Here is a 27,525-nt window from a genome sequence, read left to right on the forward strand (position 1 = left end):
CCTGCACCTCTCTGGGCATTACGGGACAATTTACCATGGCCAATCCACCCTAACCTGCACATCCCTGGGCACTACAGAACAATTTAGCATGGCCAATTCACCCTAACCTGCACATCCCTGGGCACTATGGGACAATTTAGCATGGCCAATTCACCCTAACCTGCACATCCCTGGGCACTATGGGACAATTTACCATGGCCAATCCACCCTAACCTGCACATCCCTGGGCACTACAGAACAATTTAGCATGGCCAATTCACCCTAACCTGCACATCCCTGGGCACTATGGGACAATTTAGCATGGCCAATCCACCCTAACCTGCACCTCTCTGGGCATTACGGGACAATTTACCATGGCCAATCCACCCTAACCTGCACATCCCTGGGCACTATGGGACAATTTAGCATGGCCAATCCACCCTAACCTGCACATCCCTGGACACTATGGGACAATTTAGCACGGCCAATCCACCCTAACCTGCACATCCCTGGGCACAATGGGACAATTTAGCACGGCCAATTCACACTAACCTGCACATCCCTGGACACTACGGGACAATTTAGCACGGCCAATCCACCCTAACCTGCACACCCCTGGGCACTATGGGACAATTTAGTATGGCCGATCCACCCTAACCTGCACATCCCTAGGCACTACAGGACAATTTAGCATGGCCAATCCACCCTAACCTGCACATCCCTGGGCACTACGGGACAATTTAGCGTGGCCAATCCACCCTAACCTGCACATCCCTGGGCACTATGAGACAATTTAGCATGGCCAATTCACCCTAACCTGCACATCCCTGGGCACTATGGGACAATTTAGCATGGCCAATCCACCCTAACCTGCACCTCTCTGGGCATTATGGGACAATTTACCATGGCCAATCCACCCTAACCTGCACATCCCTGGGCACTACAGAACAATTTAGCATGACCAATCCACCCTAACCTGCACATCACTGGGCACTATGGGACAATTTAGCATGGCCAATCCACCCTAACCTGCACATCCCTGGGCACTATGGGACAATTTAGCATGGCCAATCCACCCTAACCTGCACATCCCTGGACAGTATGGGACAATTTAGCATGGCCAATCCACCCTAACCTGCACATCCCTGGGCACTATGGGACAATTTAGCATGGCCACTCCACCCTAACCTGCACATCCCTGGACAGTATGGGACAATTTAGCATGACCAATCCACCCTAACCTGCACATCCCTGGGCACTATGGGACAATTTAGCATGGCCAATCCACCCTAACCTGCACATCCCTGGGCACTATGGGACAATTTAGCATGGCCAATCCACCCTAACCTGCACATCCCTGGGCACTACGGAACAATTTAGCATGGCCAATCCACCCTAACCTGCACATCACTGGGCACTATGGGACAATTTAGCATGGCCAATCCACCCTAACCTGCACATCCCTGGGCACTATGGGACAATTTAGCATGGCCAATCCACCCTAACCTGCACATCCCTGGACACTATGGGACAATTTAGCATGGCCAATCCACCCTAAACTGTACATCCCTGGGCACTATGGGTAATTTAGCATGGCCAATCCACCCTAACCTGCACATCCCTGGGCACTATGGGACAATTTAGCATGGCCAATCCACCCTAACCTGCACATCCCTGGGCACTATGGGACAATTTAGCATGGCCAATCCACCCTAACCTGCACATCCCAGGACACGATGGGACAATTTAGCGTGGCCAATCCACCCTAACCTGCACATCCCTGGGCACTATGGGACAATTTAGCATGGCCAATCCACCCTAACCTGCACATCCCTGGGCACTACGGAACAATTTAGCATGGCCAATCCACCCTAACCTGCACATCCCAGGACACGATGGGACAATTTAGCATGGCCAATCCACCCTAACCTGCACATCCCTGGGCACTATGGGACAATTTAGCATGGCCAATCCACCCTAACCTGCACATCCCTGGGCACTATGGGACAATTTAGCATGGCCAATCCACCCTAACCTGCATATCCCTGGGCACTACAGGACAATTTAGCATGGCCAATCCACCCTAACCTGCACATCTTTGAAACTAGAGCACGCAGAGGATACCCACGCAGACACGGGGAGAATGGGCAAACTCCACACAGACAGTCGCCCTGAGGCTGGAATCGAGCCCGAGTCCCTGGCGCTGTGAGGAAGCGGTGCTGACCACTGAAATTTCAGCCTGTTACAATTTCCTGCGTCAGGAACAAAATTCCCCCCCCCCCCCCCCCGCCTTTATCCTCAACATCCCAGTTCAATCTCCCCCTGCTCTGAGGGGAACGGTCCCCTCTTCTCCTGCAGTGTCTCTGTCCACTGGAGCCCCTCATCTCTGGGGTGCGTCAGGAAAATCTCTCTCTGCCTGAGCGGGGAAAGATCCAGGACTGTGGCCTAACTAAGCTGCCCTTCCCCATTCACAAGAGAGTCAGGGCCCCGTTCGCTCGTGACCCAACCAAAGATTCGTGAAGAGACGTCACCTCCCCCCATTTGCCACTTTTTTGCCTCTGTGTGGATCCCTTTGCATGTACTGTTCCCTGCAGCCTACACTACCGTCCAGATTCGTAAATGTCGAACCCATTCCCCGCTCACCCCCCGTCCCCTTACAGAGCATCGGTGTAGGAGGTGTGAGTGTATACCATCTCTGGGGTGGGCGGGGGGGTCGGTGTTTTGGTTGGAGAGCGTGAGTTGTGTAGCTGCATCGTGCCCCCCTCCCCTCAGCACCCCTTGCCCTGCTATTGCTGCTCTCTCTCTCTCACACACACTCTCTTCCCCCCCCCCCTTTCTCTCTCTGCAGATGTCAGCATGTTGCTGAGGAAGATCGCAGTCAACGCTGCCTCCAACCCCAGCGTGGAAATCAAGCAGGACGGAGAGAGCTTCTACATCCGCACGGCCACCCCTGTCAGGACCACTGAGATCCGCTTCAGGGTCGGAGAGGAGTTCGAGGAGCAGACCGTGGACGGGAGGCCATGCAAGGTGAGGTGAATGGGGGCTGAGAGGCAATGAAAACCCCGGGGCCGTGGTCCCGAGACACTGGTTGTTATGGCTCCTGAAACAATGGTTACCATGTGCCCTGAGACACTGGTTGCGATGGGCCCTCTGACATTGGTCGTCATGGCCCCTGAGACACTGGTTGCTATCGGCTCTGAGACACTGGTTGCCATGGGCCCTGAGACACTGGTCACTATGGGCCCTGAGACACTGGTCACTACGGGCCCTGAGACACTGGTCACTATGGGCCCTGAGACACTGGTCACTATGGGCCCTGAGACACTGGTCACTATGGGCCCTGAGACACTGGTCGCCATGGGCCCTGAGACACTGGTCGCCATGGGCCCTGAGACACTGGTCACTATGGGCCCTGAGACACTGGTCACTATGGGCCTTGAGACACTGGTTGCTATCGGCTCTGAGACACTGGTCGTCATGGGTCCTGAGACACTGGTCACTATGGCAACGGAGACACTGGTTGCCATGGGCTCTGAGACACTGGTCGCCATGGGCTCTGATACACTGGTCGCCATGGGCCCTGAGACACTGGTCGCCATGGGCCCTGAAACACTGGTCGCCATGGGCCCTGAGACACTGGTTGCCATGGGCCCTGAAACACTGGTCACTACGGGACTTGTGACACTGGTCACCATGGGCCCTGAGACACTGGTCACTACGGGACTTGTGACACTGGTCACCATGTGCCCTGAGACACTGGTCGCCATGGGCCCTGAGACACTGGTCACCATGGGCCCTGAGACACTGGTTGCTATGGGCCCTGAGACACTGGTCACCATGTGCCCTGAGACACTGGTCGCCATGGGCTCTGAGACACTGGTCGCCATGTGCCCTGAGACACTGGTCGCCATGGGCTCTGAGACACTGGTCGCCATGTGCCCTGAGACACTGGTCGCCATTGGCTCTGAGACACTGGTTGCTATGGGCCCTGAGACACTAGTCGCTATGGGCCCTGAGACACTGGTCACCATGTGCCCATAGACACTGGTCGCCATGGGCTCTGAGACACTGGACGCCATGGGCCCTGAGACACTGGTCGCCATGGGCTCTTAGACACTGGACGCTATGGGCCCTGAGACACTGGTCGCCATGGGTCCTGAGACACTGGTCGCCATGGGTCCTGAGATACTGGTCACCATGGGTTCTGAGACACTGGTTGCTATGGGCCATGAGACAGTGGTCGCCATGGGCCCTGAGACACTGGTTGCTATGGGCCCTGAGACACTGGTCGCTGTGGGCCATGAGACAGTGGTCGCCATTAGACACTGGTTGCTATGGGCCCTGAGACACTGGTCGCCGTGGGCCCTGAGACACTGGTCGCCGTGGGCCCTGAGACACTGGTCGGCGTGGGCCCTGAGACACTGGTCGCCATGGGTCCTGAGACACTGGTCACCATGGGCCTGAGACACTGGTTGCTATGGGCCATGAGACAGTGGTCGCCATGGGCCTGAGACACTGGTTGCTATGGGCCCTGTGACACTGGTCGCTATGTGCCCTCCGACACTGGTCGCATGGGCCTGTGACACTGGTCGCTATGTGCCCTCCGACACTGGTCGCCATGGGCCTGTGACACTGGTCGCTATGTGCCCTCCAACACTGGTCGCCATGGGCCTGTGACACTGGTCGCTATGTGCCCTCCGACACTGGTCGCCATGGGCCTGTGACACTGGTCGCTATGTGCCCTGTGACACTGGTCGCCGTGGGCCCTGAGACACTGGTCGCTGTGGACCCCGAGATGTTTATTCCTGGTGGTCCCGAGTTGGTGGTTGCCTGGGAAATGAGTAGGGGGCCTGTGACCAAGAGGACCTGAGAGCTGTAGGGTCCCGGAGCTCTTGGTGGGTGGGTGGGTGGGCTTTTCCCAGACAGAAGGGCCGCAAACCTAGGATGGGGGTTCACCCCAGGGCTCTCACAGGAATGAATCCTGTTCCTTTCCTCCCTCCCTCCAGAGTTTGGCACGGTGGATTGCGGAGAACAAGATGGAGTGCGAGCAGACATTACTGAAAGGAGAGGGGCCGAAAACCTCCTGGACCCGGGAACTCACCAGCAACGATGAGCTCATCCTCGTAAGAGTCTTCATTTTGAATTAGCTCCACGTTAACCTGTCCTTGAAGGCCGTCTCCAGGAGAATGGTGCAGGAACGTCTCGGCTTGGCGCCTGGAGGTGGCGTCTCTTCACGAATCTTTGGTTGGGTCACGAGCGAACGGGGCCCTGGCTCTCTTGTGAATGGGGAAGGGCAGCTTAGTTAGGCCACAGTCCTGGATCTTTCCCCGCTCAGGCAGAGAGAGATTTCCCTGACGCACCCCAGAGATGAGGGGCTCCAGTGGACAGAGACACTGCAGGAGAAGAGGGGACCGTTCCCCTTGGAGCAGGGGGAGATTGAATTGGGATGTTGAGGATCAAGGTGGGGGGGGGGGAGGGGGGGGGGAATTTTGTTCCTGACGCAGGAAATTGTAACAGGCTGAAATTTCAATGACCGCTCTGCTCCCCCCGACCACCTCGCTGATAGAACATTCCAGCGCAGTACAGGCCCTTCGGCCCTCGATGTTGTGCCGACCTGTGGACCCAGTCTGAAGCCCATCTATCCTACACTATTCCGTTCCCATCCATATGCCTATCCTCTGACCATTCAAATACCCTTAAAGTTGGCGAGTCAACTCCTGCAGTGCATTTCACACCCCTCCTACTCTCTGAGTAAAGAAACTACCTCTGACAGCTCTCCTATATCTATCACCCCCCTCAGTTTAAAGCCGTCCCCTCGTGCCAGCCATCACCATCTGAGGAAAAAGGCTCTCCCTATCTAACCCTCTGATTATCTTATACGTCTTGATTAGGTCACCTCTCAACCTTCTCTCTAATGAAACCAGCCTCAAATCTCTCAGCCTTTCCTCGTAAGACCTTCCCTCCATCCGAGTAACTCACCCCTGAACCCTTTCCACATCCTTCCTATAATGCAGTGACCAGAACTGGACGCAATACTCCAAGTGCGGCCACACCAGAGTTTTGTACGGCTGCAGCATGACCTCATGGCTCCGAAACTCAATCCCCCCCTTCCAATAAAAGCTAACACACACCGTACGCCTTCTGAACAACCCTATCAACCTGGGTGGGCAACTTGCAGGGATCTATGCACATGGACACCGCGATCTCTCTGTTCATCTACACTACCAAGAATCTTACCATGAGCCCAGGTTTCCTGTTACTCCTTCCAAAGTGAATCACCTCACGCTTTTCCACATTAAACTCCATTTGTCACCTCTCAGCCCAGCTCTGAGCTTATCTATGTCCCTCTGTGACCTGCAACATAGAACATAGAACATAGAACATAGAACATAGAACAATACAGCGCAGTACAGGCCCTTTGGCCCTCGATGTTGCGCCGATCCAAGCCCACCTAACCTATACTAACCCACTATCCTCCATATACCTATCCAATGCCCGCTTAAATGCCCATAAAGAGGGAGAGTCCACCACTGCTACTGGCAGGGCATTCCATGAACTTACGACTCGCTGAGTGAAGAACCTACCCCTAACTTCAGTCCTATATCTACCCCCCCTTAATTTAAAGCTATGCCCCCTTGTAATACCAGACTCCATACGCGGGAAAAGGTTCACACTGTCAACCCTATCTAACCCCCTAATCATCTTGTACACCTCAATCAAGTCACCCCTAAACCTTCTTTTCTCTAATGAAAACAGCCCCAAGTGTCTCAGTCTTTCCTCATACGATCTTCCTTCCATACCAGGCAACATCCTGGTAAACCTCCTCTGCACCCGTTCCAGTGCCTCCACATCCTTCCTATAGTATGGCGACCAAAACTGCACACAATATTCCAGATGCGGCCGCACCAGAGTCTTATACAACTGCATCATGACCTCAGGACTCCGGAACTCAATTCCTCTACCAATAAAAGCCAGTACGCCATATGCCTTCCTCACTGCACTATTTACCTGGGTGGCAACTTTCAGAGATCTGTGTACATGGACACCAAGATCCCTCTGCTCAACCACACTACCAAGTATCCGACCATTAGCCCAGTACCCCATCTTTTTGTTATTCTTCCCAAAGTGAATCACCTCACACTTAGCTACATTGAATTCCATTTGCCACCTTTCTGCCCAGCTCTGCAGCTTCTCTATATCCTGCTGTAACCTGCCACATCCTTCCTCACTGTCTACAACTCCTCCGACTTTCGTATCATCCGCAAACTTGCCCACCCAACCTTCTAACCCCTCTTCCAGGTCATTTATAAAAATGACAAACAGCAATGGTCCCAAAACAGATCCTTGCGGAACACCGCTAGTGACGGCACTCCATGAAGAAACTTTGCCATCAACTACTACCCTCTGTCTTCTTCCATCCAGCCAATTCCTAATCCAAACCTCCAACTCACCCTCAATGCCATATCTCCGTATTTTCTGCAGTAGCCTACCATGGGGAACCTTATCAAACGCCTTACTAAAATCCATATATACTACATCTACCGCTTTCCCCTCATCAACCTCCTTCGTCTCCTTTTCAAAGAATTCAATAAGGTTTGTGAGGCACGACCTGCCTTTCACAAAACCATGCTGACTATCCTTGATCACATTATTCCTATCCAGATGTGCATAAATCCTATCCCTTACAATTCTCTCTAAGACTTTGCCCACAACAGAAGTGAGACTCACCGGCCTATAGTTACTAGGGTTATCCCTACTCCCCTTTTTGAACAAGGGAACCACATTTGCTATCCTCCAGTCTTCTGGCACTACTCCTGTAGACAAAGAGGACATAAAAATCAAGGCCAATGGCTCTGCAATCTCCTCCCTTGCTTCCCAGAGAATCCTAGGATAAATGCCATCAGGCCCAGGGGACTTATCTATTTTCACCTTTTCCAGGATTTCCAACACCTCTTCTCTACATACCACAAAGCCATCCATTCTACTTATTTGTGACTCAGTATTCACATTGACGACAATGCCCTGTTCCTGAGTAAATACTGAAGAAAAGTATTCATTCAGTGTCTCCCCAATCTCTTCCGCCTCCACACGCAACTTCCCACTACTAACCTTGACTGGACCTATTCCTACCCTAGTCATTCTTTTATTCCTAACATACCTATAGAAAGCCTTAGGGTTTTCCCTAATCCTACCGACTAAGGACCTTTCATGTCCCCTCCTTGCTGCTCTTAGCTCTCTCTTCAGGTCCTTCCTGGCTACCCTATACCTCTCAATCGCCACAATTGAACCTTCACGTCTCATCTTGAGATAGGCCGCCCTCTTCCATTTAACAAGGGATTCCAATTCCTTATTAAACCACGGCTCCCTCGCACGACCCTTTCCTCCCTGCCTGACAGGTACATAATTATCAAGGACACTCAATAGTTGCTCCTTGAACAAGCTCCACATATCATTTACACTCTTGCCTTGGAGTCTACTTTTCCAAGCCACACATCCTAAGTCATGCCTCACCGCATCATAATTTCCCTGCCCCCAGCTATAACTCTTGCCCTGTAGTACACACTTATCCCTCTCCATCACGAGAGTAAAAATCACCGAATTATGGTCACTATCCCCATAGTGCTCACCTACCTCTAATTCTAACACCTGGCCTGGTTCGTTACCCAGAACCAAATCCAGTATGGCCTCACCTCTTGTTGGCCTGTCTACATATTGTGTCAGGAAACCCTCCTGCACACATTGAACAAACACTGACCCATCTAACGAACTTGAGCTATAGCTTTCCCAATCAATATCAGGAAAGTTAAAGTCCCCCATAACAACCACCCTATTACTGTCACTCATCTCCTGAATCACCTTCCCTATCCTTTCTTCAATGATTCTAGGACTATTAGGAGGCCTGTAAAAGACTCCTAACAGGGTGACCTCACCTTTCCTATTCCTAACCTCAGCCCAAACTACCTCAGATGGCAAGTCCTCATCCATCGTCCTTTCCACCACTGTAATACTATCTTTGACAAGCAATGCCACACCTCCCCCTCTTTTACCCCCACCTCTGACCCTACTAAAACATTTAAATCCTGGAACCTGCAACAGCCAATCCTGTCCCTGTTCTAGCCATGTCTCCGTAATAGCCACAACATCGAAGTCCCAGGTACCAACCCACGCTGCAGGTTCACCTACCTTATTTCGTATACTTCTTGCATTGAAGTATACACACTTCAAGCCACTTTCCTGTTTACAGGCACCCTCCTTTGAAATTGATGCCATGTTCCTAACTTCCCTACACTCCAGGCCCTGCACCCTGAAGCTACAATCTGGGTTCCCATGCCCCTGCAGAGTTAGTTTAAACCCCCCCCAAGAGCACTAGCAAACCTCCCCCCAAGGATACTGGTGCCCCTCAGGTTCAGGTGTAGACCATCCTGTTTATAGAGGTCCCACCGTCCCCAGAAAGAACCCCAGTTATCCAAAAACCGGAATCCCTCCCTCCTGCACCATCCCTGTAGCCACGCATTTAAGTGTTCTCTTTCCCTATTCCTCGAATCTCTATCACGTGGCACGGGTAACAAACCAGTGACAACAACTCTGTTCGTTCTAACTCTGAGCTTCCAACCTAGCTCCCTGAAAGCCTGTCTAACATCCTCGGCACTCCTCCTACCTATGTCGTTGGTGCCAATATGGACCACGACTTCGGGCTGCTCCCCCTCCCCCTCCAGGACCCGGAAAACACGATCAGAGACGTCACGTACCCTTGCAACTGTGAGGCAACATACCAAACGTGAGTCTCTCTCGTTCCCACAAAACCGCCTATCTGTGCCCCGAACTATCGAGTCCCCAATTACTACTGCTCTGCTCTTCTCCACCCTTCCCTTCTGAGTAACGGGGACAGGCTCCGTGCCAGAGGCCTGAGCCCCGTTACTTGCCCCTGGTAAGTCATCCCCCCCACAAGTATCCAAAACGGTATACTTGTTCTTGAGGGGAACGGCCGCAGGGGGTCCCTGCACTGGCTGCTTCCTCCCAGTCCCCCTCACTGTAACCCATCTATCTGCCATCTTTGGAGTTACTACCTCCCTATAACTCTGATCTATGACCCTAGTGATCAGTAAGTTGACATGCATTATGACACCCTTCGTCACTATCCACAACTCCACCGACCTTAGTGTCGTCTGCAAATTTACTAACCCATCCTTCTACGCCCTCATCCAGGTCATTTATAAAAATGACAAACAGCAGTGGCCCTAAAGCAGCGTCTCGCGGTACCCCACTAGTAATTGAACTCCAAGATGAACATTTCTTTCAGCTAGCCAATGTCTGATCCAAGCCGCTAAATCACCCTCAAATCTCATGCCTCCTTATTTTGCACAATAGCCTACCGTGGGGAACCTTATCAAACGCCTTACTGAAGTCCACGTACACCCTATCAACCATTTCTCCCTCGCGTTGCTGGCTTTCTGAGGCTGAACTGTCGAAAACAGGAGCAGCAGAGGGCCATTCTGCCTGTCCATTCACTATGAAGGCAGCTGCTGATCCCCTATCCCAACATGGCCGACATAGACGAGTTGGACAGTGTTTGCCCCACACCCCCCAATACCCCTTTAATCCGGGGTGGGAAGACATCCTCCTCTACATCCAATCTGCCCAGCCCCGTTCGGATTTTACTTTACCGACCAGACTCCCCCTTCTCGTCCCCCCAGTGAATACGTCGTCTGGCCGAATAAAACTCCTGGTACAAGAATCTTGTATCGGCCGAGTGAACCTCTGCTACACTCCCTCTATGAAAAAGTACACCCTCCCTTAGTGAGGGAGATCAATCCTGCACAGAGTGTGTGGCCTCACCAAGGCCCTGTGTACCCGCAGTGAGACATCCCTGCTCCTGGACTCAAACCGTCTTCATAATGCATGTCAACTTACTGTCAAAGGACAAAGAAAATGTACAGCCCAGGAACGGGCCCCTCGGCCCTCCAAGCCTGAGCCGATCCAAATCCACTGTCTAAATCTATCGCCCGATTCCTAAGCATCTGTATCCCTCTGCTCCCCACCTACTCATGCATCCGTCCAGATGTGCCTTAAATGAATCGACCGTGCCTGCCTCTACCACCTCTGTGGCAACGCGTTCCAGACACCCACCACCCTCTGTGTGAAGTACTTGCCGCGTGTATCCCCCTTAAACCTTCCACCTCTCACCTTGAAAGCGTGACCTCTCGTTATTGAATCCCTCACCCTGGGAAAAAGCTTGTCTCTATCCACCCTGTCTATACCCTTCATGATTTTGTACACCTCACATCAGGTCCCCCCTCAATCGCATTTTTTCTAATGAAAACCTACTCAACCTCCCTTCATAGCTCGCACCTTCCATACCAGGCAACATCCTCGCAAACCTTCTCTGCACCAAAGCGTCCACATCCTTTTGGTAATGTGACGACCAGAGCTGGAAATGCGGCCGAACCAATGTCTTGTACCATTTTAACATGGCCTGCCAGCGCTTATACTCAATACCCCGTCCGATGAAGGCAAGCATACCATATGCCTTCTTGACCACCCGACCCAGCTGTGCAGCCACCTTCAGGGTGCAACGGACCGACACTCCCAGATCTCCCTGCTCATCAACTTTTCCCAAGGCCCTTCCATTTTCAGTGTAATCGATCTGAGCCTATTTGCAGAGAATTCATTGCTTCCTGCGACTAACTGGTGCACAGCGGCACCCAGGACACTTTCCACGCTTTCCCAATCCGTCGCCATTTAAGTAATTCCACGTTCTAGTACTGAGTGCACAATCTCACAACGTCGCACATTGTAGGACAGCGATGGCACTTGGGTCGAACGCTCCGCCCTGAAGCCTTCCTCAACAATCACAACCAATGGCCTTGGAAATGTTATAGCGCCCGAACGGTTGGTCATAGAATCCCTGCGGCATGGAGGGTGTCCATTTGGCCCATCAAGTCCACACCAAACTTCCAAAGAGCACCCTCCTGCCCTATCGTCCCACATTTCCCATCCACCCTAACCTGCACATCCCTGGGCACTACGGGACAATTTAGCGTAGCCAATCCACCCTAACCTGCACATCCCTGGGCACTAGGGGACAATTTAGCATGGCCAATCCGCCCTAACCTGCACATCCCTGGGCACTACGGGACAATTTAGCATGGCCAATCCACCCTAACCTGCACATCCCTGGGCACTACAGGACAATTTAGCATGGCCAATCCATCCTAACCTGCACATCCCTGGGCACTATGGGACAATTTAGCATGGCCAATCCGCCCTAACCTGCACATCCCTGGGCACTACAGGACAATTTAGCATGGCCAATCCACCCTAACCTGCACATCCCTGGGCACTACAGGACAATTTAGCATGGCCAATCCACCCTAACCTGCACATCCCTGGGCACTATGGGACAATTTAGCATGGCCAATCCACCCTAACCTGCACATCCCTGGGCACTACAGGACAATTTAGCATGGCCAATCCATCCTAACCTGCACATCCCTGGGCACTATGGGACAATTTAGCATGGCCAATCCGCCCTAACCTGCACATCCCTGGGAACTATGGGACAATTTAGCATGGCCAATCCACCCTAACCTACACATCCCTGGGCACTATGGGACAATTTAGCATGGCCAATCCACTCTAACCTGCACATCCCTGGGCACTATGGGACAATTTAGCATGGCCAATCCACCCTAACCTGCACACCCCTGGGCACTATGGGACAATTTAGCATGGCCAATCCACCCTAACCTGCACACCCCTGGGCACTATGGGACAATTTAGCATGGCCAATCCACCCTAACCTACACATCCCTGGGCACTATGGGACAATTTAGCATGGCCAATCCACCCTAACCTGCACATCCCTGGGCACTATGGGACAATTTAGCATGGCCAATCCACCCTAACCTGCACACCCCTGGGCACTATGGGACAATTTAGCATGGCCAATCCACCCTAACCTACACATCCCTGGACACTATGGGACAATTTAGCATGGCCAATCCACTCTAACCTGCACATCCCTGGGCACTATGGGACAATTTAGCATGGCCAATCCACTCTAACCTGCACATCCCTGGGCACTATGGGACAATTTAGCATGGCCAATCCACCCTAACCTGCACATCCCTGGGCACTATGGGACAATTCAGCATGGCCAATCCACCCTAACCTGCACATCCCTGGGCACTACGGGACAATTTGGAATTGGCCACACCTTTGGTCTGCGGGAGGAAACCGGAGCACCCGGAGGAAACCCACGCAGACACTGGGGGGAGAATGTGCAAACTCCACACAGACAGTCGCCCCGAGCCTGGAATTGAACCCGGGTTCCTGGCACCGTGAGGCCGCGGTGCTAACCACTGGGCCATCTTTTATGTACACTGTGAAAGCTGTGGGTCCAATCTCCTGAGGTCCCCTGCCACTTTGAAAATGACCCATTTATTCCCGCCCTCTCTTCCCTGCCTGCCAACCAGCTCCCTGACCAAGTCAATATATTCCCCCCTCCCCCCTATTCTGCATGTGCTTTGATCCTATACTCTGAGCTCTGAGTTTTCTAATCCATGGAATATCCCTCACCTATTCCATAAGTTACATCCTCATGAAACTCCATTAGGTTTGTCAATTTCTCTTTCAAGAAAAGTCCATGGTGACGCTGCTTCATGGATTGTTGAAATGTCCTATGACCATGTGCGTTGTAATAAGGCCCTCGCTTCTCCCAGTTGGCTGACCCATCTGTCTTTCCCCCAAACCCTCCTGTTTTTATACCACTTTCCAAAGGAACTGCTGTATAAAAGTTTGGAAGATGACAACTCATTACTTGCATCGCCAACTCCTGTGGTGTCCTGGCATCTAGAGGGTCAGGCCCTGGGGATTTCCCACTTCCCAAATTCCCAAGAAGTACCATTTTCAAAAACCAACAGTGACCTCCTTTAGTTCCTCCTTCCCAATTGACCCTCACTTTCGGTGCCATTTCTGACAAATCACTTGTGTTGCTCTTCAGTGAAGACAGAACGAAGGTGGTTGGTTAATTCCCCTGCCAATTCCTCGTTCCGCATTCTCCGGTTTTCGGACTGTCTTCACTCATCCTCACCTTAAACCAGAGTAGGAAATTTTACAATCTGCTTTCCCCAACTTAATCAACGTCACGGCTTTCTTTCACTGAGTTCCACATTGCTCCCGATCCTCAGACTGCTTACTGAGTTTCAGGAGATTTATACCACCCCTGCTTGGGTCCATGACAACTATTGGAAGCCACAGCTGTGTTTGTGTCGCTGAAAAGAGGCAGACTGTCAGAGCTGTGTTGGATGGTGAGAGGGCTCCCGAACGCAGATGCGTGCCATGGGTCTGACCGTCCATTCGTCCCTGGGAAACATCAGGCCTGCCTGCCCCGTCTCAGCTCCCTGCCTCCGTAACTGCCAGACTGGATTCTTCCAAAGCACTTCCGGCTGCATTCCCAAATTTGACACCCAGACACCTCAAAAACTCTATCCCTTATCCCTCCCTGTCACCCCCTCCAGCCCCCTACACCCCCTCCCTATCTCTGTCACCCCCTCCAGCCCACTTCACCTCCCTCCTTATCTGTGTCACTTCCCACAACTCTCCGAGATCCCCGCCATCCTCCAATCCCAAACCTCTCGAGATTCCCAGATTCCCATCGTTCCGCCTGGTGGCTGTGCTTTGGGGTAGAGGGGGAGGGAGCTTAGAGCTGCTGAATTGTCTCCCTAAACCTCTCCACCTCTCTCTCTCTCTGTCTCTCTCTGTCTCTCTCTCTCTGTGTCTCTGTCTCTCTCTCTGTATCTCTCTCTCTCTCTGTCTCTCTCTCTGTCTCTCTCTCTCTGTGTCTCTCTCTGTCTCTGTGTCTCTCTCTGTCTCTCTCTCTCTCTCTCTCTGTCTCTCTCTCTCTGTCTCTCTCTCTCTCTGTCTCTCTCTCTCTGTCTCTCTCTGTCTCTCTCTGTCTCTCTGTCTCTCTTTGCCTCTCTCTCTCTCTGCCTCTCTCTCTCTCTGCCTCTCTCTCTCTGCCTCTCTCTCTCTCTCTCTCTGTCTCTCTCTGTCTCTCTCTCTCTGTCTCTCTCTCTGTCTCTCTGTCTCTGTCTCTCTCTGTCTCTCTCTGTCTCTCTCTCTCTCTGCCTGTCTCTCTCTCTCTCTGCCTCTCTCTCTGTCTCTCTCTCTCTGTCTCTCTCTCTCTGCCTCTCTCTCTCTCTCTCTCTGTCTCTCTCTCTGCCTGTCTGTCTCTCTCTCTGCCTCTCTCTCTCTTTGCCTCTCTCTCTCTCTCTGCCTCTCTCTCTCTCTCTCTCTGTCTCTCTCTGTCTCTCTCTCTCTGTCTCTCTGTCTCTCTCTCTCTCTGTCTCTCTCTGTCTCTCTCTCTCTGTCTCTCTCTCTCTGCCTCTCTCTCTCTCTCTCTGTCTCTCTCTCTGCCTGTCTCTCTCTCTCTCTGCCTGTCTCTCTCTCTCTCTCTGTCTCTCTCTCTGCCTCTCTCTCTCTCTCTGCCTCTCTCTGTCTCTGTGTCTCTCTCTCTCTCTCTCTCTGTCTCTCTCTCCATCCCACTCTGTCCATGTTTGAGCTAAAACCAACATCTTGAACCAACCTACTGGTCACCGATTCCCCCAGAGCCCTGGCGATGACTGGGGTCGGGGGCTGGGGAGGCCGAAAGCTGTTTGACCATGCCTGCTGTGAGGGGATATCTCACTGCGCGGATGGTTCCACATCAATGAAAGTCTCGCTTGTGACCTGGGAGGGGTCCTCTGCCTGAAAGGATGGTGGTAGCAGATTCAACAAGTTGGGGAAGGGTGGGGGGAGATTATTGGAGAAATACTGGAAGGGGAACAGTTCTCAGAGATCAGTTGGGGGGGGGGTGGAGTGGAAGGAATTGGGTCGGGGGGGGGGGAAGGAATTGGGTCGGGGAGGGGAAGGAATTGGGTCAGGGGGTGGGGAAAGTGTGTGTGTGTGTGGAGATTGGGGGGAGGTTCTAATTGGAAAACTCTCTCAATGAGCCAGTCTTGGCAAGATGGGCCAAGCGACCTATCTGAGGGGGGGGAGGGGAAGGGTATGACGGTTTTCATATCAAGATCTGGGGAGGGGGGGGGGGGGAAATGAGTTCGACGTCTGGGGGGGTGAATGGTGTGGAGGGGGCGGAGTGTCCGAATGGGATGAGCCCTCCCCCCCCCCCCCCGGTGACAGGGGACCCTGAGGCGTCCGTTCCTACGGCCTGACGGAATCCTCACTCTGTCTCTCTCTCTCTCTCTCAGACCATGACTGCCAACAATGTGGTGTGCACACGCCTTTACGTTCGGAAGTGATTCGGCAATCGGTCTCTGGACAAAACACCAAAAGCCTGTCTTCACACCCCTCACCCGTCGGAACTCGTTCGTAAAACGGCCTACTGGAGATCCGGGCATCCAATCCTCCGCCCCCCCCCCCCCCCACACACACTTCCCAGAATGGACTCTTCCACTGTCTCCCCTTGCCCCTATCCTTCCTGCCTCCACCCCCCCAATCTCTATCTCTGTCTCCCCCCCCGGGTGGGTTAGAGTGGAGCAGACCAACACCCCTCCCCATGCCCCGGGAGTGTTACCCCACCACCCACCTGGTTCCCACCTACTGGGATGGATCATCCCATCCGCCCCCATGGCTCCTCCCGGGGCACCTCTCGCTCTGTGGTTACCATTCCAGGTCCCGCCCTACTCCCGGGATGAGTCTTCTCTCCTTTCCCCTCCTCAGCAGAGTGGACCCCCGCCCTCCTCCCCTTCCCCCCCCCCGCCCTCTCCCACCCACACTTCTGAGATCAGTCACCCCCCTCACTCCTGAGACAGACCCTCCAATTCCCCCTCACTCCTGGGACAGACCCTCCAATTCCCCCTCATTCCTGGGACAGACCCTCCAATTCCCCCTCACTCCTGAGACAGACCCTCCAATTCCCTCTCTCTCCTGGGACACACCCTCCAATACCCCCTCACTCCTGAGACAGACCCTCCAATTCCCCCTCACTCCTGGGACAGACCCTCCAATTCCCCCTCACTCCTGAGACAGACCCTCCAATTCCCCCTCACTCCTGAGACAGACCCTCCAATACCCCTTCACTCCTGGGACAGACCCTCCAATTCCCTCTCTCTCCTGGGACGGACCGTCCGAATCCCCTCCCTCCCCTGCGGGGGGACCCTCTAAATATCTCCTCACCTCTGGGTGGTTCTCCGAAGGGAATGGGGAAGGGCTTTGGGATGCTCTCAACGGTATCTTAGCCTCGATTTGCCCTCCTCCCGGCCCCCTTCCCCCCCCCCCACCACCACCACCAAACACCCACTGCCTCTCCAGCGCCCAAGTCCAGACCCTGGTATTCCTCCCCCTCCCCTCCCACACAACGCCCTGACCCTCCCGTCCCCCCTCCTTAGCCCGAGCACGCGTCTCTCGGTCTCTGATCCTCTCGCAGTGTACTTTTTTTTCTCTCTCTGTAACTTGTGGAATAAACAGTGCACCAGGCTGGTCTCCTGTCATTGTGTGTGTGCCCCTTAACCTTTTCACTTGAACCGCTTACCATCCCCGCACCCCCCCCTGCCCCCGCAACCACCCCCTCCCCCACCAACCCTGACCCTCGAGGGGGTTGGCATTGCTGGGTTGAGTTGCACGGCAACCGAGGGGGCCTCAACTTCGTTTCTAGGGAACAAAGAAACAACCACCGGAGCTTTCTACGGCCCTCCCCAAGTCCCAAGGTGGCTGGACCTTTGTTGGGTAGGCCGGGCTGGGCTTTGGTTACTAGGGAGCCATCTGACCGGAGGTGGGCACAGCTAGTCACCTTGGCATTTCTTGCCAATCCTTAATTGCCCCTTGTGCCAAGATTGGGGCTGTCGAGAGTCACGGGCCAGGGGGTAAGGACGTCAGATTTCGCTCCCCGCAACATCCCTCCCACCTGCCCCCCTCAGCGACCCCCCCCCCTCCCCCCAACGGGGGTGTTTTAACCAAAATCCATGATTGTTGCTGGCTTCCAAAAATCTGAAAGTGGAGTCGCAGGTAGATAGGATAGTGAAGAAGGCGTTTGGTATGCTTTCCTTTATTGGTCAGAGTATTGAATACAGGAGTTGGGAGGTCATGTTGCGGCTGTACAGGACATTGGTTAAGCCACTGTTGGAATATTGCGTGCAATTCTGGTCTCCTTCCTATCGGAAAGATGTTGTGAAACTTCAGGGTTCAGAAAAGATTTACAAGGATGTTGCCAGGGTTGGAGGGTTTGAGCTACAGGGAGAGGCTGAACAGGCTGGGGCTGTTTTCCCTGGAGCGTCGGAGGCTGAGCTGAAAGAGATTTACAAAACCATGAGAGGAATGGATAGGATAAATAGACAAAGTCTTTTCCCTGGGGTGGGGGAGTCCAGAACTAGAGGTGAAGGGTGAGAGGGGAAAGATATAAAAGAGACCCAAGGGGCAACTTTTTTCACCCAGAGGGTGGTGTGTGTATGGAATGAGCTGCCAGAGGAAGTGGTGAAGGCTGGTACAATTACAACATTTAAGAGACATTTGGATGGGTATATGAATAGGAAGGGTTTGGGGGGATACGGGCCGGGTGCTGGCAGGTGGGACGAGACTGGGTTGGGATATCGGGTCAGCATGGACGGGTTGGACCGAAGGGCCTGTTTCCGAGCTGTACATCTCTGTGAGTCTATGGCTCATTGGATGGAGGTCGCCTGAGGGGAAACGGTGGGGATTGAACATGTGAGCATTTGCCCGGGGTGGGTGCCAAGTCCATCAGCAATACTGCTCGGCCCCCCCCAGTCACCGAGGGGGCTGGGGGTGATGAGCAGGGAGTCAAATTGCCAACCACGGTGCCAGGGGCAAGGGAGAAAAGGGTACAATAGCGGGCAGAAGGAAAGAGAGGGTCGGGAGAGGGGGGAAATAGGGGCTGGGTGGGGTGGAGGGAGTGACAAGGCTTACAGAGCAGGATCCCACAGGCCCCCAGCACCGAGAGCCACGCAGTGCGCCGACCAGGGCAGCAGCAGACACGAGGGGAGCGGCCCGGCTGTGAGGCTTTTACCGAGGAGCGACAGATCTCATTCGACGAGGCTGACCACGAGGGGAGGGGCGTGGAGAGTTCGCAAAGAACATAGGTTTGGGTGAAGGGAAGGAAGGCTGGCTGCTGAGGCACGTCCGAAAGGTGTGCAGGCTGTTTCAAAGCATCAGAGAATCACCCCGACAGGGTGGGGAACAGGCCCTTCGGCCCAACACATCCACCCCGACCCTCCGAAGAGTAACCCACCCAGACCCATTCCCCAACCCTATTATTGGACATTTACCCCTCACTAATCCACCCGAACCTGCACATCCCTGGGCACTATGGGACAATTTAGCATGGCCAATCCACCCTAACCTGCACATCCCTGGGCACTATGGGACAATTTAGCATGGCCAATCCACCCTAACCTGCACATCCCTGGGCACTACGGGGCAATTTAGCATGGCCAATCCGCCCTAACCTGCACATCCCTGGACACTATGGGACAATTTAGCATGGCCAATCCGCCCTAACCTGCACATCCCTGGGCACTATGGGACAATTTAGCATGGCCAATCCACCCTAACCTACACATCCCTGGGCACTATGGGACAATTTAGCATGGCCAATCCGCCCTAACCTGCACATCCCTGGACACTATGGGACAATTTAGCATGGCCAATCCGCCCTAACCTGCACATCCCTGGGCACTACGGGACAATTTAGCATGGCCAATCCACCCTAACCGCACATCCCTGGGCACTATGGGACAATTTAGCATGGCCAATCCGCCCTAACCTGCACATCCCTGGACACTATGGGACAATTTAGCATGGCCAATCCACCCTAACCTGCACATCCCTGGGCACTACGGGACAATTTAGCATGGCCAATCCGCCCTAACCTGCACATCCCTGGACACTATGGGACAATTTAGCATGGCCAATCCGCCCTAACCTGCACATCCCTGGGCACTATGGGACAATTTAGCATGGCCAATCCGCCCTAACCTGCACATCCCTGGGCACTATGGGACAATTTAGCATGGCCAATCCGCCCTAACCTGCACATCCCTGGGCACTATGGGACAATTTAGCATGGCCAATCCACCCTAACCTGCACATCCCTGGGCACTATGGGACAATTTAGCATGGCCAATCCACCCTAACCTGCACATCCCTGGGCACTACGGGACAATTTAGCATGGCCAATCCGCCCTAACCTACACATCCCTGGACACTATGGGACAATTCAGCATGGCCAATCCACCCTAACCTGCACATCCCTGGGCACTATGGGACAATTTAGCATGGCCAATCCACCCTAACCTGCACGTCCCTGGACACTATGGGACAATTCAGCATGGCCAATCCACCCTAACCTGCATGTCCCTGGACACCATGGGACAATTTAGCATGGCCAATCCACCCTAACCTGCACATCCCTGGGCACTATGGGACAATTTAGCATGGCCAATCCACCCTAACCTGCACATCCCTGGGCACTATGGGACAATTTAACATGGCCAATCCACCCTAACCTGCACATCCCTGGGCACTATGGGACAATTTAACATGGCCAATCCACCCTAACCTGCACATCCCTGGGCACTATGGGACAATTTAACATGGCCAATCCACCCTAACCTGCACATCCCTGGGCACTATGGGACAATTTAACATGGCCAATCCACCCTAACCTGTACATCCCTGGGCACTATGGGGCAATTTAGCATGGCCAATCCACCCTAACCTGCACATCCCTGGGCACTACGGGACAATGTAGCATGGCCAATCCACCCTAACCTGCACATCCCTGGGCACTACGGGACAATTTAGCATGGCCAACCCACCCTAACCTGCACATCCCTGGGCACTACGGGACAATGTAGCATGGCCAATCCACCCTAACCTGCACATCCCTGGGCACTACGGGACAATGTAGCATGGCCAATCCACCCTAACCTGCACATCCCTGGGCACTACGGGACAATGTAGCATGGCCAATCCACCCTAACCTGCACATCCCTGGGCACTACGGGACAATTTAGCATGGCCAACCCACCCTAACCTGCACATCCCTGGACACTATGGGACAATTTAGCATGGCCAATCCACCCTAACCTGCACATCCCTGGGCACTACGGGACAATTTAGCATGGCCAACCCACCCTAACCTGCACATCCCTGGACACTATGGGACAATTTAGCATGGCCAATCCACCCTAACCTGCACATCCCTGGGCACTACGGGACAATTTAGCATGGCCAACCCACCCTAACCTGCACATCCCTGGGCACTACGGGACAATTTAGCATGGCCAATCCACCCTAACCTGCACATCCCTGGGCACTATGGGACAATTTAGCATGGCCAACCCACCCTAACCTGCACATCCCTGTGGGAGGAAACCGGAGCACCCAGAGGAAACCCACGCAGACACAGGGGGGTGGGGGGAGGTCACCCGAAGCTGGATCAAACCCGTGTCTCTGGCACCGCGATGCAGCGGCGCTAATCCAGGTTCAGTCCAGTTGACAATTGGGAATCTACCTGCCCGAGGTTTGGGGAAGGTTATGTTGAGAGCGCAGCCACCCTTGATGAGGGAGGAGACCAGCACATGTGGGCCAAAGGTAAGGCTGAATCTTTCACTGTTATCTTCAGACTGAGGTGCCACGCAGCTAACCCGTTTCTCAGTCTCCTCCAGTGGTCCCCAGCGTCACAGATCCAACTCTTCGGCCAATGTGATTCATAGAGATGTACAGCATGGAAACAGATCCTTCAGCCCAATCCGTCCGTGCCAACCAGATATCCCAACCCAATCTAGTCCCACCTGCCAGCACCCGGCCCATATCCCCCCAAACCCTTCCTATTCATACACCCATCCAGATGCCTCTTCAATGTTGTAATTGTACCAGACTCCACCACTTCCTCTGGCAGCTCATTCCATACACGTACCACCCTCTGGGTGAAAAAGTTGCCCCTTAGGTCCCTTTTATATCTTTCCCCTCTCACCCTAAACCTATGCCCCTCTAGTTCTGGACTTCTGGACTTTGTCTATTTACCCTATCCATGCCCCTCATGATTTTATAAACCCCTATAAGGTCACCCCTCAGCCTCCGACACTCCAGGGAAAACAGCTCCAGCCTGTCCAGCCTCTCCCTCGAGCTCCAATCGGTTGGAGACACTGGATACTCAAAGGCTCCAGGCCCTGATTATATTCCAGCCATTGTATCATTCTCGTTGCCAAGCAGTTCCAGTGCAGTTAAAACACTGGCGCCCACCTGAAAATGTGGGAAAACTGCCCAGCTTCCGGCCTGCACACGTTAATTAGGACTAAGACAGGTCGTGTTGAGGAGGTGGAGTGGATGCAGGAGGACTTGGGCAGGCTAGGAGAGCGGGCGATGAAGCCGCAGACGGAATACAATGTGGGAACGTTGTGAGGTCAGGCGCTTTGGTGGGAAGAGGACAGGCATGGACTATTTTCTCAATCGGGGGAAAGGCTTCGGAACTCCGAAACAGTCGGACCTGGGCATTGACCCCCCCCAACGTCTCTTCAGACGAACCCCAGATTGGGTTGGCAGTTAGGAAGGCGAGCGCAAAGTCAGCGTTCATTTCAAGGTGGTTAGACGTCACGAGCAGAGATGTGCTGCTGAGCTCTCAGGCCTTGGAATGATCGCCCTTGGAACATTGGGATCAGACTTGGATTCCGTATCCGAGAATGGATGGGGAAAAAGTGAGGACTGGAGATGCTGGAGAGTCAAGAGTCAAAAGTTGTTTGCCCTGGGAAAGCCCGGCAGCTCGGGCAGCATCCAAGGGGCAGGATGGTCAATGTTTTGGGCATAAGGCCTTCATCAGGAATGTGGAAGGGATGGTTGGGGGGTGGGGGGGGTGGGGAGGGGGAAGGGTGCTGAGAGATAAATAGGAGGGTGGGGAGGGGGTGGATGAGGTAGCTGGGTGTGGGGGGGGTGGGGTGGAAGAGGGACAGGTCAAGAGGGCATTGCCAAGTTGGAGGTGGTGGGATGAGGTGGTGGGTTGGTGGGGGAGGGGAAATGAGGAAACTGGTGACGTCGACGTTGATGTCATGTGGTTGGAGGGTCCCGAGGCGGAAGATGAGGCGTTCTACCTCCAGGCGTCGGGTGGCTTGGATTTTGAGGGTGGAGGAGGCGAGTGCTGGCATTGGAGAGAGGGCTTCCAGGGTCGAACAGCTTGTCAGATGAGGTTGACCACTCTGGGTCTCCCCTCGATGGAGTTTAGAAGGATGGGAAAGTGGGGGAGGGGGAGAATCTGATTGAAACTGCCAGAATACCAAGAGGCCGAGATAGAATGGATGTGGAGAAGACGTTTCCACCAGTTGTAGACTGGGACTTGAGGGAAGAGAGTCAAGCTCAGAGCGGGGGGGTGCTGGAGAAGCACAGCAGGTCAGGCAGCATCCGAGAGGCAGGAAAGTCGACGTGTCGGGCAAAAGCCCTTCATCAGGAAATGAGGGCACAGCCTCAGAGAGCGAAGGGACAACTGAGATGAGGAGAAATGGTGAATCTGTGGACCTCATCGTCACTGTGGAGTCCACATCTTTGAGACAAAGATGGATTGATCAGAGAGGGGATTGAGGATAATGGGGAGGAGGCAGGCAAATGGGGTTGAGAAATATGGCAGCCATGTTGGAACGATGCGGCAGACTCCATGGGCCTTATTCTGCGGGTAATATCTTTCGGTCTAAAGCCAACCCGGCCAATTCCCACACCATCATCCCACTCTCGACCATCTGTAAAGGTGTCATCAACTGAGCTGTGCAGCAACACCCGCTCAGCAGTGACCTGCCCAGTGAGGCCTAGTTTGGGTTCTGCCAGGGACACTCAGCTCCTCACCTCACTCCAGCCTTGGAGCTCACTTCCTGAGGGGTGGGGACAGGGACAGCATTTGACAGAGTGTGGCATCAAGGAGCCCTAGCAAAACTGGAATCGATGGGTATCAACTCTCCGGGAGTTGGAGTCACACCTGACACATAGGAAAATGGTGGAGGTTGTTGGAATCATAGATATCCAACAGCGTGGAAACAAGCCCTTCGGCACAACAAGTCCACACCAGGCCTCCGAAGAGCAACCCACCCAGACCCTTTCCCCGACAGTATTGCTCTACACTTCCCACTGACTAATGCACCTAACCTGCACATCCCTGAACACTACAATGGGACAATTTAGCATGGCCAATCCACCCTATCCTGCACATCCCTGGGCACTATGGGACAATTTAGCATGGCCAATCCACCCTATCCTGCACATCCCTGGGCACTATGGGACAATTTAGCATGGCCAATCCACCCTAACCTGCACATCCCTGGGCACTATGGGACAATTTAGCATGGCCAATCCACCCTATCCTGCACATCCCTGGGCACTATGGGACAATTTAGCATGGCCAATCCACCCTAACCTGCACATCCCTGGGCACTATGGGACAATTTAGCATGGCCAATCCACCCTAACCTACACATCCCTGGGCACTATGGGACAATTTAGCATGGCCAATCCACCCTAACCTGCACATCCCTGGGCACTATGGGACAATTTAGCATGGCCAATCCACCCTAACCTGCACATCCCTGGGCACTATGGGACAATTTAGCATGGCCAATCCACCCTAACCTGTACATCCCTGAACACTACAATGGGACAATTTAGCATGGCCAATCCACCCTAACCTGCACATCCCTGGGCACTATGGGACAATTTAGCATGGCCAATCCACCCTAACCTGCACATCCCTGGGCACTATGGGACAATTTAGCATGGCCAATCCACCCTAACCTGCACATCCCTGGGCACTACAATGGGACAATTCAGCATGGCCAATCCACCCTAACCTGCACATCCCTGGGCACTATGGGACAATTTAGCATGGCCAATCCACCCTAACCTGCACATCCCTGGGCACTATGGGACAATTTAGCATGGCCAATTCACCCTAACCTGCACATCCCTGGGCACTATGGGACAATTTAGCATGGCCAATCCGCCCTAACCTGCACATCCCTGGGCACTATGGGACAATTTAGCATGGCCAATCCACCCTATCCTGTACATCCCTGGGCACTACGGGACAATTTAGCATGGCCAATCCACCCTAACCTGCACATCCCTGGGCACTATGGGACAATTTAGCATGGCCAATCCACCCTAACCTGCACATCCCTGGGCACTATGGGACAATTTAGCATGGCCAATCCACCCTAACCTGCACATCCCTGGGCACTATGGGACAATTTAGCATGGCCAATCCACCCTAACCTGCACATCCCTGGGCACTATGGAATAATTTAGCATGGCCAACCCACCCTAACCTGCACATCCCTGGGCACTATGGGACAATTTAGCATGGCCAATCCACCCTAACCTGCACATCCCTGGGCACTATGGAATAATTTAGCATGGCCAACCCACCCTAACCTGCACATCCCTGGGCACTATGGGACAATTTAGCATGGCCAATCCACCCTATCCTGTACATCCCTGGGCACTACGGGACAATTTAGCATGGCCAATCCACCCTAACCTGCACATCCCTGGGCACTATGGGACAATTTAGCATGGCCAATCCACCCTGACCTGCACATCCCTGGGCACTATGGGACAATTTAGCATGGCCAATCCACCCTAACCTGCACATCCCTGGGCACTATGGGACAATTTAGCATGGCCAATCCACCCTAACCTGCACATCCCTGGGCACTATGGGACAATTTAGCATGGCCAATCCGCCCTAACCTGCACATCCCTGGGCACTATGGGACAATTTAGCATGGCCAATCCACCCTATCCTGTACATCCCTGGGCACTACGGGACAATTTAGCATGGCCAATCCACCCTAACCTGCACATCCCTGGGCACTATGGGACAATTTAGCATGGCCAATCCACCCTAACCTGCACATCCCTGGGCACTATGGGACAATTTAGCATGGCCAATCCACCCTAACCTGCACATCCCTGGGCACTATGGGACAATTTAGCATGGCCAACCCACCCTAACCTGCACATCCCTGGGCACTACGGGATAATTTAGCATGGCCAATCCACCCTAACCTGCACCTCCCTGGGCACTATGGGATAATTTAGCATGGCCAATCCACCCTGACCTGCACATCCCTGGGCACTACGGGACAATTTAGCATGGCCAATCCACCCTAACCTGCACATTCCTGGGCACTATGGGACAATTTAGCATGGCCAATCCACCCTAACCTGCACATTCCTGGGCACTATGGGACAATTTAGCATGGCCAACCCACCCTAACCTGCACATCCCTGGGCACTATGGGATAATTTAGCATGGCCAATCCACCCTAACCTGCACATCCCTGGGCACTATGGGACAATTTAGCATGGCCAATCCACCCTAACCTGCACATTCCTGGGCACTATGGGACAATTTAGCATGGCCAACCCACCCTAACCTGCACATCCCTGGGCACTATGGGACAATTTAGCATGGCCAATCCACCCTAACCTGCACATCCCTAGGCACTATGGGACAATTTAGCATGGCCAATCCACCCGAACCTGCACATCCCTAGGCACTATGGGACAATTTAGCATGGCCAATCCACCCTAACCTGCACATCCCTGGGCACTATGGGACAATTTGGAATTGGCCACACCTTTGGTCTGCGGGAGGAAACTGGAGCACCCGGAGGAAACCCACGCAGACACTGGGGGGAGAATGTGCAAACTCCACACACACAGTCGCCCTGAGGCTGGAATTGAACCGGGGTCCCTGGCACCGTGAGGCCGCGGTGCTAACCACTGAGCCACCGTGGAGGTCAGTCATCCCGGCTCCAGAGACATCTCGGCAGGAGTTGCTGACAGTAGTGTCGTAGGCCCAAGCCTCTTCAGCAGCATTCTGCATGCCCTTCCCCTCCAGTGTAAGGCCCAGGACATGGGGATGTTCATCCACGATTGGACAGCGCTCAGCACCATTCGCAATCCCTCAGATACTGAAGCAGTCCATGTCCGGACGCAACTGGATGTGGACCGAGCCCCAGGCTTGGGCTGACCAATGGCAGGTAACATTCACACCACTCAAAGACCAGACTATGATCATCTGCTGAAAATGTGTTGCTGGAAAAGCGCAGCAGGTCAGGCAGCATCCAAGGAGCAGGAGAATCGACGTTTCGGGCATAAGCCCTTCTTCAGGAATGCCCGAAACGTCGATTCTCCTGCTCCTTGGATGCTGCCTGACCTGCTGCGTTTTTCCAGCAACACATTTTCAGCTCTGATCTCCAGCATCTGCAGACCTCACTTTCTCCTATATAATCATCTGCTGTACTAGAGAAACACAACAGGTCTTAGCAGGATCTGTGTAGAGGGAAACAGAGGTAACATTACAGATTGTGATGTTGCTTCAGGGAAAATGACGTGACTAATTGTCTCTCTCTGTCTCACTCACACTGCTCAGCATTTAGAGGATTTCTGGAGTTTTTTTTCAGATGGAAGAGATCATTTCTCCACACGGTTTGATTATGTCACTGTCATTATATCCTCACCAACGCGGAGTTAACTACTAAATGAAAACTG

At 53.5% G+C, this 27,525-nt stretch overlaps 1 protein-coding gene across 1 annotated transcript in view; it reads left to right on the plus strand.

Moving 5' to 3' along the window:
- LOC122547762 (cellular retinoic acid-binding protein 2-like) overlaps nt 1-17,453 on the plus strand; it is a 91,027-nt gene extending 73,574 nt beyond the window's left edge. The window contains exons 2-4 of the mRNA XM_087985685.1: nt 2,828-3,006; nt 4,986-5,102; nt 16,227-17,453. Of these exons, the coding sequence (XP_087841811.1) occupies nt 2,828-3,006; nt 4,986-5,102; nt 16,227-16,277 (347 nt within the window). The 3' untranslated portion in view covers nt 16,278-17,453. The remainder of the gene's footprint in view (nt 1-2,827; nt 3,007-4,985; nt 5,103-16,226) is intronic.
- The last annotated feature ends 10,072 nt before the right edge of the window (nt 17,454-27,525 follow it).

Source organism: Chiloscyllium plagiosum, unplaced genomic scaffold, assembly GCF_037043375.1.
Source record: "Chiloscyllium plagiosum isolate Xiang-an unplaced genomic scaffold, Cpla_swu_hap1 HiC_scaffold_77, whole genome shotgun sequence".
NCBI lineage: Eukaryota > Metazoa > Chordata > Chondrichthyes > Orectolobiformes > Hemiscylliidae > Chiloscyllium > Chiloscyllium plagiosum.